Raw genomic sequence first — 16,821 nt, 5'->3', positions numbered from 1 at the left:
CCTTCACTTAGATCCACTGCATAGACTGGCAACACTAACTACCTTCACTTAGATCCACTGCATAGACTGGCAACACTAACAGAGTTTCCAAGACCGGTGTGGTAGAGGAATTGCAGCGTACCCTCTGGGCTCTACCTATAGATGTGTGTATCTGCATTCAGCATTGCTTATTCGGAGGGTAAAGCATGTGAAACTGCCTCTGTTAGACCATTCTTGAGCTACAGAACAAGCAGGCCAGACTCCTACCTAGTACTTAAGGTTCTATCTTTTGTTACTTTTTTTTCTTGGATTATTTGCATTTTGAATTTTAACATACTTCTTGTGTTTTGGAAATACTTACCAATCTTTTTGATTTTTTTATTATTTATATTTATGTGTATGGGTGTTTTGCTACCATGTTTGTCTATACTAGATGTGTGCAATGACTTCAGAGGCCAGAGAGACTCTGGGACTTTAGTTACCTGATGATCGTGAGCTGCCACATGGGTGCTTAAGTTTGAACCCAGGTCCTCTGGAAGAGAAGCTAGTGCTCTTAAACACTGAATCATTTCTCTAGCCCATATTTGATAAAATCATATTTGGTAGAAAAATAGTCTGTAATTTTTTTGCTTAGGGTTTTAACTTTTTCAAAATTTAGTTTCTCTCATAGCTTTTTTTTTTTTTTAAGAAAATATTATTCATCTTTTAGGGTTCTCCTCAGGTCCCCAAATGCTTTTTATCTCTTGGAAATCTGAGAGAATATGCCAGTCTCAGCCCTAATTCTTGTAAATCTGCATCCTAGGCTATATGAACTGAACTTTAGTGCCTGCTGAAGGTGCTATCAGATATTCAGGTTCCCAGCTTGCCCAGAAAACTGAGTTGGACCATGAGTCTATTTTCTCACCTGCCCAGAAATGCCTTCACTGACTAGTAATTTATTCTGTTGCCGCAATCTTTCCAAAGATCTGTTTTAACCATTGGCATGTTAAACTTCAGTACTAAAGATACTCATGTTACCCATATATACATATTGAAAACGTATGGGAGAATCATTCCTCTCTGGGGTTGGTTTTGGGGAAAGATGTGACCAGTCAGTCAGTAATCCAATCAAAGCACCCACATAGAGGTGCTGCTCTGAGAGTGGTGGTGGAAGGTGGCCGTCATCAGTGCCTACTAACTTCAATTCTTGACTTTATGTTAGTCCCTATTTGCCTAATTACTTGTATTTAGTTTTGCATACTCTTTTGGAAGTGTTTATAAATCCAGATTAATTTTTTAAAGGAGTTAGATCCATCTCTGAAATGACTATGTGCAGGTTCAGACCTGTAAGATGCCGTGGATCTGAACCTTTTCTGTCACCCGATGATGTAGCTGTGGTGTCAGATTGTGGTGCATTACTGCCGAGTTTGTCACGATGCTGTTTTAAACAAGCCTGGACCGCCGTCATGCAGTCACAGCACTTGTTAGCTGACTGTGTCACTCTTCTGTGTAGAACAGTATGCCCTGATGGCCAGCAACAACTTTATACATCTCATGTTCACTGTATCTCTTGACTGTATTGCTTGACTTTAATCTCTTTTTTTCATTGTGTCTTGTTAGCCCAATTGCCCTGCTAATACTCAGTAAGAGCCTATCCAGCCCAAGTATATAGTAGGATATACCAGCTAGGTTTGTGCAAGGGCACTCTGTGTCCCAGTGGTGACATTGCCTAGCGACTTATTCTCAAAATGTATTACCATCACTAAGTGACATATGCCTCTATGTACACACACACACATACACACGAAACTCAGTGTTTTGTTTATTTTTAAATCTGGAGATAGAAATAGTGCATGCCTGTCCTCCTTTTCCTGTTCTCTTTATTAAAGCATTTGGAATTAATTAACCACAGATGAAACCTTTCTGAGTGTCACCAGCGAATGACTAGTGCTCCCTCAGTTGCTTAGGGAGGGCTTGGAGAGTGGCTAGAGCTGGATGATTAGTTTGTATGTCGGCTCTGTTGCATTTGATATAGATCAGCGGTTCTTAGCCTGTGGGTCACAACCCCTTTGGGGTGCCATATCAGATATCCTGCATACCAGATATTTACATCACGAGTCATAAAAATAGCAAAATTATAGTTATAAAGCAACAACAAAGAGTTTTATGGTTTGGGTCACCACAACATGAGGAACTGTATTAAAGGGTCACAGCATTAGGAAGGTTAAGAACCACTGTTATAGATGCTGAGATTTCATACAGCATCAATATTTTTAAATAAATGGAATTATAATTAGAGATTTGAATGTCTAACAAGAAAGGCTGAGCTATTGTTTCCCACTTCCCAATGATTTAGGACAGTTTTTTTTTTTTTTTTTTTTTTTTTTTCTGTAGGAATGGAACTTTCCTTGCTCTCTTAAGCTAGGAATCACCATCTGAACTCTTTGATGTTTTCTCCCAAGGGCTACGAGGAAGTTTCTCAGAAGTTCACATCTATAAGGCGAGTTCGTGGTGATAATTACTGTGCGCTGAGGGCCACGCTGTTCCAGGCCATGAGCCAGCTCACAGAACTGCCCCTCTGGCTGCAGAACCCGGACCTCATGCTGGTACGTTGCTGCATGGATCTGAATCCCCACGTTTCAGGAAGTTCTTGTGAGAAGACATCTCTTTTCTGCTCATCCTGTGTGATGGTGTAATATATAGCGTGATTTCAGACTTGTTCAATTTTGCACATTTAAGATGATTTTATATATGAAAAATTGACCAGAAATAACCAGTGTTTTCCAGAAGAGAAAAATGATGAAACTTAATACAATTAAGCTGAATTAGAGTCCAGATGTTTAGAATTCATCAAAAAGCACATAGAAACAACTTGACTTTATTTTCTTATTTCTGTGAAGTAGGGTGTATAATTGATTATTGGGGTCCAGCCAGGGTTTTAGACGCAAATCAAAAACGAATCCTCTTTCCAAGGTGAAATGTTGGTGTTGATGTAGAGAGACATTTCCTGGGCTGGTTGTCTTTAGTGCTTTAAATCTGCTATGGGGTAGAGAGTCCTTGGGATCTGTGCCTCCAGGTGTCCTGATACAGAGAAGGGCACATGCCGACATTTTGTGCGGTGCATTATAAAAGGATTCTGTAAATCCTGGCACTAGTTCACATGGCTTTGCTGGGTTTTCTTTACATGTGAGATGAAGACTTTTTAGAGTGTGGGGGTGGACATAGTTTTAACTCTGTAGCCCAGGCTGGCCTCAAACTTGTAACCCTTCTGCTTCAGTTTCTTGCCTGTGGTGTGACAGGTGTGAGCCAGCAGGCCTAGCTGATTAGAACATGGCAAAGATGTCACTTCTGTGTGCTCTAGCCCTTACCAGTGAGGATTTCCTAGGAGTAACAGTTAAACTGCCGGTGTAGTGGATGAGTGAATATGTGCGGGCTGACTTGTTCTGTCACACTGGGCTTCTTACACAGGTATGGACTGTGTGCTTTCAACACAACCAGTGAATGGAATGAGTGTGTTCTGTAACGTAGTAGATATAGATGCCTTCTTCTTAGAATGGTATTATTCCAAGAGGAGAGACTTTGCCCACAGTACTTTTAAAAACAAAAGAGTACTTTGAAAATTATTAAATCCCTTTACCTCTGTGGGACTTTTTAGATTTCTGGGCTTATTTGACACTGAATCTAAGTTTTTATACTTTCTAAGAGCTTCTGTTGCACATAACGTCCTAAATGCCACATTTGAAGCAGGTCAGGTCCCAACCTGGAGATTAAGGGTGGACAAAGCTTTTTAGTTTTTAAGTATACTGTATTTTAAAGATGTCTGAATGGGTGAAACCTGTGACATCATTTGCTTGAGAAAGACACTAAAGTCTTTCATTTTGGGATGATGCTTTTGACACTTGCAGTTGTCGTGTTATCAAGACTATAGTTATTTGTTAGAGAAAACAGGCCGTGTTGTGCTTAAGCAACCGAGTGATTCTTAAACTCTTACTGTCATCATCTCTTGTGTCAGTGTCTTTTTCTTTCTTTCTTTGATTCTTTGAGACAGAATCTCCGTGTAGCCCTGGCTGTCCTGGAACTTACTTTGTTGGCTAGATTGGCCTCAAACTCCGACTGTCTCTGCTGGGATTAAAGATGTGCGCCACCATTTGGCCAGTCTGTTTCTTGCATCTCCTACTCAAACAGAAGGCAGACCTGTGTGCTTACTAGAAAGGAATGGTGATTTATGTGGAACCCAGTTGTGATTCATGAAAGCATTTCAAGTTATATTTAATTCTTCCTAATAAATAAATCCAACTCCATTGTTCTTTCATAATATAGTTCCTTAGAAAGTATGTCTGTGTGTGTGCACACATGCGTGCAAGCTTCCATACACATTGTGAGTGTATGGGGATCAGACGACAACTTTGTGGATTTGCTCACCTTCTACATTTACTTGTGTTCCTGAGATTGAACTCAGGACAGCAGGTTTATATGGCCAGAGCTTTTTTCCCCGTTGAACTGTCTTGTTGGCCTGCTAACCTGCTAGTTTCTTTTCTGTTCTGTTTTGTGGACTTTTCTCCAAGATTCCTGCATCAGGAAGTGTACACCTGGACTTGGTTAACATTTGATTGGCAGATTGACTGGTGAGTGACTGAAGTGAGGAAATTAGCTGTTTTCCCCCAAAGGTAACTGAGCTGATTGTTGTTCCTGCACTTTAGATGACCGCCCATGGTACAGCATTCTTAGCTGCTCTGGGCTGCCCTTCATCTCCTTTTCCACCTCATACATCTTTGGAACAGGTATTTTTTGTCTGATTGTAGTTGTTGGAGCTGAGTTGTAATTTCACTTTATTGCCACTTGAGGGCATGTTAAATTCTGAGTGGTCCTTATGATGAGATGATAGTGACTGGGTGATGCAGAGCACTGCTACTGTGGCTTTCATTTTTATAGAGACAAAACCATCTTGGTTGCACACGATTGTGCCAGACTGAGAAAGCACAATCAGAATTACTGTCCATGAGTCTGTGAGTCTTAGGTCCCAGTGGCACTGAACACACGTCTCATTTAAGCTGTTTATTACTGTTAAACAAGTCCCACATAAGACCTTGGGGATGCGATTCTTTTTCCTTTACTCCAGGGGTAAAATCTCACTTTCTCTGTACTTATAAAATTTGAATTGCATTTGTGTGTGCACATGTATGCCTGCCTCTCCTGTTGAGCCATCTCACTGGACCACAGAGGTGAAGTCTTAGCAGTGCAGTGACATGCCCATACCCAGCCCAAGTCTATGGTTTTCATTCTGACACACCCAGGACTGTTGGGAAAATATAGTGTCCCATGATCTCATTGATCAAATTGTGACTTTCAGAGTTCAAATTCTATTGATGTGCAGGGAAAAATGAAATAGTCCAGGAACAAGAACAAACAGTGAGGACCACAATAGTACTTGTCCTTCTGTCAATAAGTAGGGAAGGTACAGCTCCCTTACCGCCATTGCTGCTGAATCTCACTCACCTTTTCCGTATTTTGGTGTTGATTAAATGTGTGTTAACATTGCTTAACAGACAGATCTTGTGGTTTTAGTATTAGAAATTAGGCTTTGCTGTCTCACCGGGGACAGGCTTTGACTTGACCATAGGCCTCTGTGCTCACAGTTACCTCACTGAGAACTGATGAGCGGTAAGGCTGCCTGCCAAGGTGGCTATTGTGAAGACCCAGTATGGGGACTTCCTTAGTTTAGCTTCCTGTTTGCCTGTTATGTCCTGTGGGTGGTGTCCTGCAGGCTGCACTCCTGTCGATCTGAATCAAAAGCATTCAGTCTAGCAGCCATCCGCATGGCAATACTTGCTGATTTTGTGACTTCCGGGTTCAGATTCTCCATCCTGAATCCATATGATAATTGCAGGAATTAATTCTGGAAATTAAGGTGGGTTTTGTATAAAGGCTTTGTGCTGTCTCCCTTTCAGGTTGCATCATAGATGTCTTGCAACGCTGACATCTGTTTATCTCTGTTTCTTGATATTCCAGTTACCAGAAAAGCTGATAAACAAGTATAGCTGGATCAAGCAATGGAAACTTGGACTGAAGTTTGATGGGAAGAATGAGGACCTGGTTGAAAAAATTACGGAGTCCCTTGCCCTGCTGAGGACGAAGGTCTGACCCGTGTGATTCTGTCTCGGATGCGTGTAAAGCTTCCTCTTGTTCCCCAGAAGATTCTATGCTCTAGGCTTATTTATTTATTTATTCATAGTTCTTTTTTAAGTTTATAAAGAAAGAAGGTTCATTTTGGCTCTTGATTCTCTTTAGAAGCCAGAATTTACTGGTTTCAGACAAAATAATTTGGGGTTGAGGGAATCGTGTGATCAGTAAAATGCATGACCAGAAACTGAGTTTGGTCCTCAGAAGTCACATACGAAGGCCTGGTAGGGTGGCACATGGTTGTAATCTCAGCATTGTAGAGTAGGGCACAGGAGGACCCTGAAGCTCACTGACCATTGAGTCAGTGAGAGACCCTAATCTCCACGTGCATGCACACACATTTGTACCCTTACACATGTGCACACACACACTTGCATGCACATTGAAAAAGAAAACTTTGAAAGAGCATAAATTCTTTCCATAAAGTCTTTGGTAAAATGAGAAGCACCAACATTTTGTATTCTTAGAGGTGGTACTGTATACAAGTATGTCAGATAACACTTAATTTTCTTCAGAAGAAACCTTAATAAATATAATTTTTATTCTAAGTCATGTTTTTTAAGTTTCAGGGTTATCATTTAGCCTATATTTCTTTCTTTGATGATTTATTTTATGTGACTGTGTGTGCATATGGGTACCCATGACGACCAGAAGAGGATGTTGGATTTCTCAAACTGGAGTTAGTGATTGTGAGCATGACACCCCCCTTTGGCGTGCATTCCTGTTCTCAGTGGCCACTGTGTGTTCATGAAGTTCTTTCCAGTTATTTTAGGAGTCTGCCCATATATGTTTAAAAGTCTTTTTTGTTTTTTTTTGTTTGCTTTTGTATTTTGAGACAAGGTTTCTCTGTGTAACAGTCCTCACTGTCCTGGAACTAGCTCTTGTAGACCAGGTTAGGCTTGACTCGTAGAGATCTGCCTGACTTTGCCTCCCAAGTGCTAGACTAAAACTCTTTTTTTGGTAAATCAGTTTAGTGAATTGTCTTTTGAAACCATCCCAAGAGTTGTATGGACTTGGTACACTTACTTCCCCTGCTCTGGTGTATATAGTTCTACCTTTCTGTGGTGGAGTGCACTATAAGAGCATGGTTATTCTTGTCTATTAGAGTGTAGTGTGCAGTGTTTAGGGGCTAGGAGCCTGCACCTACTTACTCAGCTGCTGTCATAGGGGAGTGGTGAGGGCAGACTGCAGCACTGTGACGGAGGAAAGTTTGTTGTCAGCTTAGCTAGACGTTGCAAATCTTTTTTTTTTTTTTTTTTTTTTTGGTGAATCATGTTTTTTAGGGTATGGTGAAACTGTTAGTTTTGTTTTATTGTATATGTTGACTGTAACTAGACCCTTCTTTGGGGAAATGTGTATGTGATCCCAATTTTCAGTAACATTAAAATTGCTCTTTAATAATCTGTGCCAGCAACTGTTACACTTCTTTTTGTCATACTTGGCACTAAAAGTTACTTGAGATGCTCTACCTTTACTACCAAAAGGTCAGATGGCTGTGGTCATCCTGTTCTAAAGATGAGGATCCACAGCCTGGAAGTCGATAAAGCCACCCTGCAAAGCCAATCTTAATTATATCATGACTTTCTGACTCTAGAATCTTGCTCCTAGCCAGAAGCGTGGTCTACTTCTAGAAAGTGGGAGATGTGGACAATGTATTCCAGCTGTGAAGATCAGAGGGTTCCAAATGGTCATGGCCATTAACATTTCTCTCAGGTTTAAAGTCTGGATTGGTGTTTGAAAGCAGTGCTAATTAATGTTTATTCATAAAGACTGGTATTTGTAGTGACATCTTTTTCTTTCATGGTATCTTAGCAATACACATATTTACAATGTTTTCTTGTTCATTTTAAGAGTTTGCCTATTATCTGAAAACTTTTATTTTTAATTAAGAATCAAGAATTTCTGATTGGACTTATTCATTAGACACCCATGTATATTTTTAAGACATTATAGGGGTAAGTTTAATAAACCAGTATTCAGGAGATCCCACAGTCTTCCTTGTAGTCTTCCATGTCAGAGACTTACGTGGTATTTCTGGGGGTAAAGTTCTGAAACCCCTTCCAGGTGTAAAAGCCATAGCTGTCTTCATCACTCTCACACACTGTTCTTCCAGACACCTCTGATTGTTGTGTTGTTCTTGTTGCTTGGGAAGTTAGTGGAGTTCACACTTCCACCTCACATCCCATGCTTCCTCGTACTGGGTTGCACTTCTGTTTCACATTTACAAGGGGAGAAGCTAAGGGGCTCATATCGCCTGAATACCCTTGTGAGAAGTGAGAACTTGAACCTCGTCACATTGGCATATATATGTCTTATGGTCCCCTACTTTTGAAAAGCATTACTCATGGTACAGAAGTATGCCAGGGATTTTCAGAACAAAACTCTAATTGTGACAACTTCGTTTATTGTAGTGGGCGCGTCTGGCAGAAATGAAGACTGCTGAAGCACGGCAGGTAGCTTGTGATGAACTGTTCACAAATGAAGACGAGGAGTACAGCCTCTATGAAGCTGTGAAATTCCTAATGCTAAACAGAGCCATCGAACTCTATGATGATAAAGAGAAGGGAAAGGAAGTCCCGTTTTTTTCTGTGCTCTTATTTGCTCGAGACACATCAAGTGACCCTGGACAGCTACTAAGGAACCACCTAAACCAGGTGGGACACACTGGTGGCCTTGAGCAGGTGAGTTGTGCCTTTGAGAGTATTTTCTTTGTTAGCACCAAATGGGATCTCACAGTTTGTAGGTCATTTCAGGAACCAGCTTACCTAGGTGCTTCTGGTCCAGCATCTCGTGAGCTATAGGCTTCAGTCTCGATTGGGGTTGGACATTTTACTTGCATGTCTTACATGCATGACTTTTGGCAGGAAACCTCAGTTCTTCATTGGTAGCCAGAAGGAGTATTCCTCACCATATGGGCCCTTCTCTGTAGGGCTAGGATGATACAGTCTCACTTATCCCACATTCTGTTTATTAGAAGCTAGTCACTAAATACATTCCTTACTCAAGGGGAGGGAAATGAGGTTAGTCCTGACCCTTACACAGTCCTAGGATTGCTTCTGCAAAGTGATGTAGTTCTCTTGACTCTGGCAGGCTAAAATACTTCATAAAGCACCAGGTAGAGCCATCTGAGGTGCTTCTTTAGTCTTGGCTGCTGCTGCTGTACCAGAAAAGCCTAGCCTCTCAGCTCTGGTCTTCTTTAGAAGCTAAATTTTAGAGTATTGTGCAGCTTCTCTAAGCCAAAAGTCAAGTCACCTTATCGTGTTTTGCTTTTTATGTCATTTCTCTAAAAAATATTAATACTGTGTATGCATGTGTGTGTGTGTGTGCGCGCAATTAGCTAACCACTAAAGTAACACTAAGGCTGAATTTAACTTGCTACCTTTCTTGGACTCCTGTGCATGATTTTTCCTGAAAAGACCAAAGTATCAGGACTGATGCTTCCAGAAATAGTCAAGTTGAGTTTCTCTGAGTCTTTCTGGCAGGTAGACATCTATGAAACCTACTCTGTTGTTTTGCTTAAGGAGTAAGAAAGAGTAAAAGACTGGTTATTGCTAGGCCAGCAATATTTATGATTACTTAAAATAGCTGTTTGTGCTCAGAATGCCCCTGAACTGTAGCAAAGACTGTGTGTGGCAAACACTCCAGTAGGACTTGGTCTACATGCTAGGCTTAAGTTAGTCCTTTCAAAGACCCAGCAAGCTCTGCTACAATGCTGCATCCTCTTTAAAAATTGTCCCTTTTGAAATATAACTTAAGCACCATTAATTCTTCCTTTTAAAACATTCTAACCAGCAGTGGAGTCTAATCTCGGGCCATGTTGAAGCTTCATAAAGAAACCCAAAACCTATTCAGGCTTCTTTTCCTCCAACCTTAAGTAGTCATAATCTTCTTTCTGGCTATAGAGCTGCTTATTCTGGATGTTCTTAGCAGTAGAGTCATACACTATGTGATATTTTTGTGACTGGGTTTTTCATTTAGCATGTCTTAAGATGCATCATGTTTTAGAATGCATTGGTACTTTATTCCTTCTAATAACCAGATAATAGGACATTGTATGGCAATATCATATTTTACTCATTCATCAGCTACTTCTAATTGCTGTGAATATTTATTGACTGTATGTGTGTATACATGTGTTTTTCTTGGGTATATGTCCAAGAGCAGAGTTGCTGTGGGCAGATGGTAATGTTGTGACATTTTAAGAAATGTCGCTTAGTGCTAGAACACTTGCATACCATGCATGAGGCCCAGAACACCTGCATACCATGCATGGGGCCCAGAACACCTGCATACCATGCACGGGGCCCAGAACACCTGCATACCATGCATGGGGCCCAGAACACTTGCGTACCATGCATGGGGCCCAGAACACTTGCGTATCATGCATGGGGCCCTGACTTTGATCCCTAGCATTGCTAAAGAAGAAAAAGAGAAGCACCTGCCCTGTTTTACATCCCAGCAGCAGTTTGTGTTCCATTTTTCTATATCTTATGATTTCACTGCCTTTTAAAAATTGAGATGAAGTTCACAGAATATAAATTAACCATTTAATGTCTGATTAATTGACAGTACATTTTCAGTCCCCATATGTGTTTATCACTCCCAAAGAAAACACTATTCATGGAGCAGTCATCTGTCTTTTTGATTATATTTAAGTTTTCATGGGTATAAAGTACTGTCTCCTTATGGCTTTGGTTTGCTTTTCTCTAAGGGCTTATGATTTAATGTGGTTATTGGCCATTCATGTATCTTCTTTGCAGAAATGCCTTCCAAGTCCTTCATTCAGTTTTAAATTATTTTATTAATCGTTGATTTGGGAGCATTCTTAATATATTCCAAGTATAAGTTCCTTACCAGATAATGCACTCCATTCTTTATAGCCCCTCCCTTGACTAGGTTCAGAAGGGAGGAGGAAGGTTGCAGTGAAGCCAATGCCTCTCATTGTCTGGGATAATGGGTACAGCTTGGTGTCAGGCCCCATCTGTGGCTCCCCTCAGAACACTCACTTGCTTTTCTTTCCCAGGTTGAAATGTTCCTTCTTGCATATGCTGTTCGCCACACCATCCGGGTGTACCGGTTGTCCAAGTATAACACCGAGGAGTTCATCACAGTCTATCCCACTGACCCCCCCAAGGACTGGCCAGTGGTGACCCTCATAGCTGAGGATGATCGGCACTATAACATCCCTGTCAGAGTGTGTGAGGAGACAAGTCTGTGAGAGACACCCATGTGGACAGCTGTGAGAGGCAGCACAGGTGCACCCGCAGCTCCTTCTCTGGGGCCTCGGGGCTGCAGCTCTCCAGGGACAATCCGGGAGAACCCTTGGGCCCCTGGAACCAACGGGAACTGTGATGCTCTGAAGACTAACTGTTGATAACAAGAAGTAGCCAAGTCATTGTTTTATCTGTTACACAGTGTGTCTCACTGCGGGCTTCAGCATGTGCCTTTGGGAGGTACAAACAACTTCTCAGTACAGCAGATGTTTTTGTGTCAGAGGAAATTGTTTGCAAAGAAACATGTCCAATGAAAGTTCTGATGGTAAACTGGTGTTACTTTTTAAGACAGTTTTGTTTTTGACTTTTATTCTGTTGGAGTTGGTGGTGATGGGTCCCATTAGTGGCCTTCCTATGCGATATGCTTAAGTGGTAATATCCTGGAGTGGATAGTTACAGTATGTTTTGTTAGCTTCACCTGCTTTTGGAGGGATGACCAGTGAATTTATATTTATATCCCAGTTAATACTATTTTAAGTAGATTGTCTCTTAGAGGATTAAGAATTGGGTCCCAGAGTAGATTTTTTTGAAGCCTGGAAAAGATACAGGAGAGCACAGGGAGGAGTCTAGACACTGATTTCTGAGGCTTGGTGCCCTGGTATTGAGAGATCCTGTTGGCACATGTGCCCTAGTGTTGGGGTTGTGGATTACGATAAGTTCCAATGGTCACGATTCTACCCTCAGAACCTGTTTACAGAAGTGGAAATGAAAACTGTCTCTGGAGTTGACGTGTTCTCCTTTGCCCCTTTCATGCTCTTGAAGACCTCACGAACTGCCAAACCCATATGTGACAGGATGAGAGACAGCCAACTATCCAGGATGTCTGATAGGCAAGTAAAGCAGAAGCATGTGGTAAGCAATGCAAAAGTGCATAGCTGCTTGGGCAGCTAGAGGGAGGCAACCGTGCTAGCTATGAGTGCTAGCTATGATAGGTCTGTGTGCATGGCACAAGCCATGGCCCTAGCTATGATAGGTCTGTGTGCATGGCACAAGCCATGGCCCTGACTTGGAGACCTGCTAAGCATGGGGTACCTTGGGTCCTTTGTTTCCCTTGAGGGCCATAGCCCATGGTCTTTGTTCATGGCGACCAGACACACCCCTCTTTAGGATTCCATGTGCAGCACCCCAGTTGGTTCAGCATTCGTTGGTGCTGTTATCTTGATGAGTTGAATTTATTTTTTCATAGTTAAAACCTTTAATTTAATCCAATTCATACAGATGATGAGCACCTTGTTTTGGGAGGCAGGATAACCCTTTAAAATATAAATTGTCATTTAATTAAAAATTAAGTCTTAAAAAATATTGTCTTAGGTAGGAAAACTCAGGATATACAAATCATTCAGTAGTATTTCTTCTGTTCCCTCGTGAGTAAAATCACAACCTTTGGTTAACTGTTCAGTGCTGTGCTGTGTGTAACTATGGTAGGGAGTCTGTGTTTTCACTGTGAAATGCTATGGTACCCTTGAGAGAGGGAGGTACCTAGCATCCAAGTTAAAGTAATAACAACGGCTTACTCTTGACTTTGACACTTTATTTTGTTTGTAATTAAATAGTAGGAAATGCCTGCCATTCGTGTTTGAAGAGTTTTGAAACCAGAACTTGATGCTTAGATAATTCCTAGTAGGAGCCATTTGTGCTGTTTGGAGACCTCGAAACTGTCCATGGGGCTTAGTCACTATTGAATTTTAGCAGTGCTCTTGGTAATACTCATGCTTACCTTCATTTTAAAGACAAGCTAATCTTAGTGAGCTTGAACTGGACTTCTGGGAAACCTCTTTATATTTGATACTTCCTTTTTGTTTGTGATATTGTTAGATACAGTTTCCCTATATTATGTCCCATGAAGTTAATGTTGCCTTTTCAGAATGTTTTCAGATTTTCTTGCTCACCTGTGTTGGTTGTGGATGTGCAACACCTGTTGGTTGAGTCATGCATGTGGTCATGGTGGCAGCATTAGTGCCTCTAGTGAGTTGGATATGAGATAGTTGCATTTCCTCCTGTATGCATAAGGAAATATTCTCATTGCATAGAGGAGGCTTCATCCTGTTTTCCTGACTAGCTGCCAACTCATTGATTATACTACAGAATATTCAGTCGTGTCTGATGAGCTTTTTCTTGAAGAAAAATGACATTGCATGTCCTTTTGTGTATTTTTTTTCCTTCCAATTTTAGGACTTACTAAGGAAAATTGCATACCATATGAATTGATAAAACTTCTGTTGGAAGAACATCCATGTTTTTTTGTTTTGTTGTTAATTTATTTGGTTGATTTTGACTTTCTGAGACATAATCATTCTCAGGTTTTCAACTCCTGAGAGCTATGAATGTAGGGATTGCCACCATAGTAGTACTTTTGTGAGGTCTTATGTGTTGAAGTGGCTCTGTGCTGTTCTTCCTGTCCCCTCCTTTTCACCTACATGTGCTCTTTACCTAAGAAACAGTGGTCTTGGTTTTGTGAAGGTCTTCTAGATGTTTTTTGAGGTGATGTATTACCCACGATGAACCTCTGATGGTGACTGTATGAGCAGGGCTGACAATACACTTCCTGCCATGTCTTCCTTTGATATAAAAATTTAGTTTGATCAGTTTCTTATCTTTTTTTCTTAGCATTACTTTGCAGGTGTTCCTTGCTGAAAGCTGGAGCATAAACCATTGAGGACTCTTGCTTGTCGGTCCTCAATGCTCATAAAACAGACAGCTTTGCGTTAAGCTCTGATGTTCCTTAAAAAAGCAATGACGGTACTAGAAGTAGAAAGCCTTCAGTTGTGCTTTTCATCTGAGAGAAACGCCAGAGCCCAGTTTGGCAAAGGTGGAGAGCAATGTCAATTTACAGTTTTAGGAAGGTCTGAGGAACTAAGAGGGGAGCTGAAGGACGAACTGGCTTCAGAATGCACTTTAAAACGATGCAGGTCTTAGTTTCAAAAGACTTGTTGCTCTAATAAAAAGCTCTGACTTTATTTTAGCTCACTGTTCAAGGGTCCATCATGACAGGGAAGTCAGGTGGCAGGACCTTGAAATAGCTAGTCACATGACATGCCCAGGCAGGAACCCAAAGCAGTGAATGCATGCTGCTGCCCAGTTCCTTTCTGCATTTATGTAGTCCACGGTGCTAGCCAGGGCATGGTGTCACCAAGGTGAATGGATGCTCTCACCTCAGTGAAGGCGGTTGTGGTCATCTGCAGGCATGCCCAAGAGGTTCATCTAGACCCATGGAAGTCTAGATTCTGTTAAGTTGGCAATTAACAGTAACTGCCACACTGTATAAAAACAAAAGCAGTGGATGTCCAACAGACTATGCTTAAATTATAAGAGAATAAAACTCTGAATAAATTTGAAGAGTTAATGAATAAATATATTCTATTGACTCCTCCCCAAATTTAAGTCCTTTCTTTTAAGATCATCTCTTCAGAGGATAGGGGATCTGGTGCTTAGCCATGCAGCCCTTGAATAAAGGTGTGAGTGAGGACATTCATGCCATGGATAGCACCAGGGTCAACTGCTTCTGTACCCTTGGCTGCTTTCCCCAGGTCAGTAACACATAATCAGTACAAGAAAGGGACATGGAGCACAGCATGTAGATAGCCTCGGTCATCATTCTCCAGTAACCAGTGCTTCAGTCTTAATTTTAAACCTCAAAATAAATTTGTGATTAATTTTAGTTTTCATTTATCTATTGAAAATTGCCTTGATCTACAACAACATAAATGGTGCCAAAAATATGGTAGCCCTTACGAGAACGCAGCAGCCACTGTAGTGCTGTGACTTCAGAGTAGCCCAGATGAACGTGAGTAATGAATGCCCTTTCATTTCCATTCTGTCTGTGAAAGGACTCTGGCTTTGTTCCCTGTATTGTAGCAGCTCGAGGAGGTTGGCAGCCCACTCGGAGATTCTGCCTGTGGGGAGGACATGGTTTTCTCTGGGGATCATCATGAGACACACTTATGAAACTTGCTGTGTTCTTGTCACCTTGATTAGCAAAGTCTGCTCTTTGCACTCTGGCATGGCAATGCTGGTCAGTCGTCCACTGCCCTAAAAGCCATCCTCCTAAGCTGTGGACTGATCTCAGGTGCCTGGCCCATGGGGTGGAAGTTTCCTGTCGTTTGTAGTGTCTCTTGTCTTCACTGTTCAAGATTGAGCTTCCTCTCGGTCTTTGCTTTTGATTCCTTTAATACACTCAGATGCCAAGGATTGTGAGAACAACTCAACTCAAAATAAACTTAGTAAACTCTGAAGCCTGTTCTGGTGCTGTGGTTAAGTATCTGCTTTTAAGGACCGTGGCAGACTGGGACCTGTGCTGAAGTCAGCTCTGACAGCTGACCGCCTTTGTGGGCAGAGGAATTAAGATTTGGTGTGTGGGGAGCTGGAGAGATGGCTCAGCAGTTAAGAGTACCGGCTGCTCTTCCAGAGTATTCTGGTTTAATTCCCAGCATCCACATAGCAGCTCATAATGTTCTGTAACTCCTGTTCCAGGGGGCCTGATACCATGGCAAAACACCAAAGCACATAAAGTAAAACAAGATTTGGTGTTTGTTATTAGGCAGTGCTAAAGGTAGAAGATATTCCGTGATCAGCACAGTGTCTGAAGGTATGCAGTTTGGCTGTGGATCTGGGCCGAACAACAGTTCCACTGCCTACTCTAAGTAAGATGAGCATGACTTGGGTAAGTTACCAATCCTCCCTAAGTCTTTCTTAACTGTGCACAACCTGTCTGAGGTGGTGGTGGAGAAAGATGCCCACAGCCTGCAAAACAGGTCTCCAACAATAAATCGTCCTTGTCACCTGTTTGCTGGGCAAAGGCTACTGTGCACAGAGCTCCTTTCATCTGTGCTGACCATTCTAGTTGCTGAAAATGCACCTGTAAGTGGGATAGCAAGAGCTCATGTGGGGACTGTCACAGAAAAAGGGAATGGAAATGGGGGAACAGAGCTCTCGCTTAGTCAGGGCACTAATAGGTTTCGTAGTCCTCAGAGAGCACTGTTGTGTCACTAACAGAAATCAAAACAAAAAAGAATGACAGAAACCCTTTCTGTCTTAAATAAGTCAGTGCTACAACTCATTGTTGACAGTTGGGGCCCTCTAAAGTTGAATCTGAGGAAGGAGGCAAGAGGCAGAGCTAAGATCTTAGGACTAGTACTGCCCTAAGCCAGCCTCACCCCCCTGGGCCCTGCCAAGGCTTAGCTCACATTCTCTGCTCTTGGGGTATATTCAGGGACCCTCTGTTCTCCACCTTTTCCCCAGTTCAGAGCTTTTCATTGACAGCTGCCTTGATGTGCTAACACTTCCTCCTTGTAAGCTCAGAATCCAGTGACAATCCCGAAGTCTGACATGGAACAGCCTGAAGATACCCCTTTGTCTCCAACTAGCCTTGTTATTGACATGGCCAGCTCTGAGCTAATGAACACTGTTGCTG

The 16,821-nt window shown here is 41.8% G+C and overlaps 1 protein-coding gene across 2 annotated transcripts in view; it reads left to right on the top strand.

The window, feature by feature from the left end:
- Otulin (OTU deubiquitinase with linear linkage specificity) overlaps window positions 1–15,753 on the top strand; it is a 27,538-nt gene extending 11,785 nt beyond the window's left edge. For both annotated transcript variants that reach the window (XM_005356662.2, XM_005356661.2), the window contains exons 4-7: window positions 2,421–2,564; window positions 5,968–6,093; window positions 8,550–8,819; window positions 11,162–15,753. In XM_005356662.2, coding sequence (XP_005356719.1) covers window positions 2,421–2,564; window positions 5,968–6,093; window positions 8,550–8,819; window positions 11,162–11,356 — 735 coding nt within the window. In that variant the 3' untranslated portion in view covers window positions 11,357–15,753. The remainder of the gene's footprint in view (window positions 1–2,420; window positions 2,565–5,967; window positions 6,094–8,549; window positions 8,820–11,161) is intronic.
- Window positions 15,754–16,821: the final 1,068 nt, after the last annotated feature.

Source organism: Microtus ochrogaster, chromosome 19 (genome assembly GCF_000317375.1).
Source record: "Microtus ochrogaster isolate Prairie Vole_2 chromosome 19, MicOch1.0, whole genome shotgun sequence".
NCBI lineage: Eukaryota > Metazoa > Chordata > Mammalia > Rodentia > Cricetidae > Microtus > Microtus ochrogaster.
This window is presented reverse-complemented; position numbering and strand designations above follow the sequence as displayed.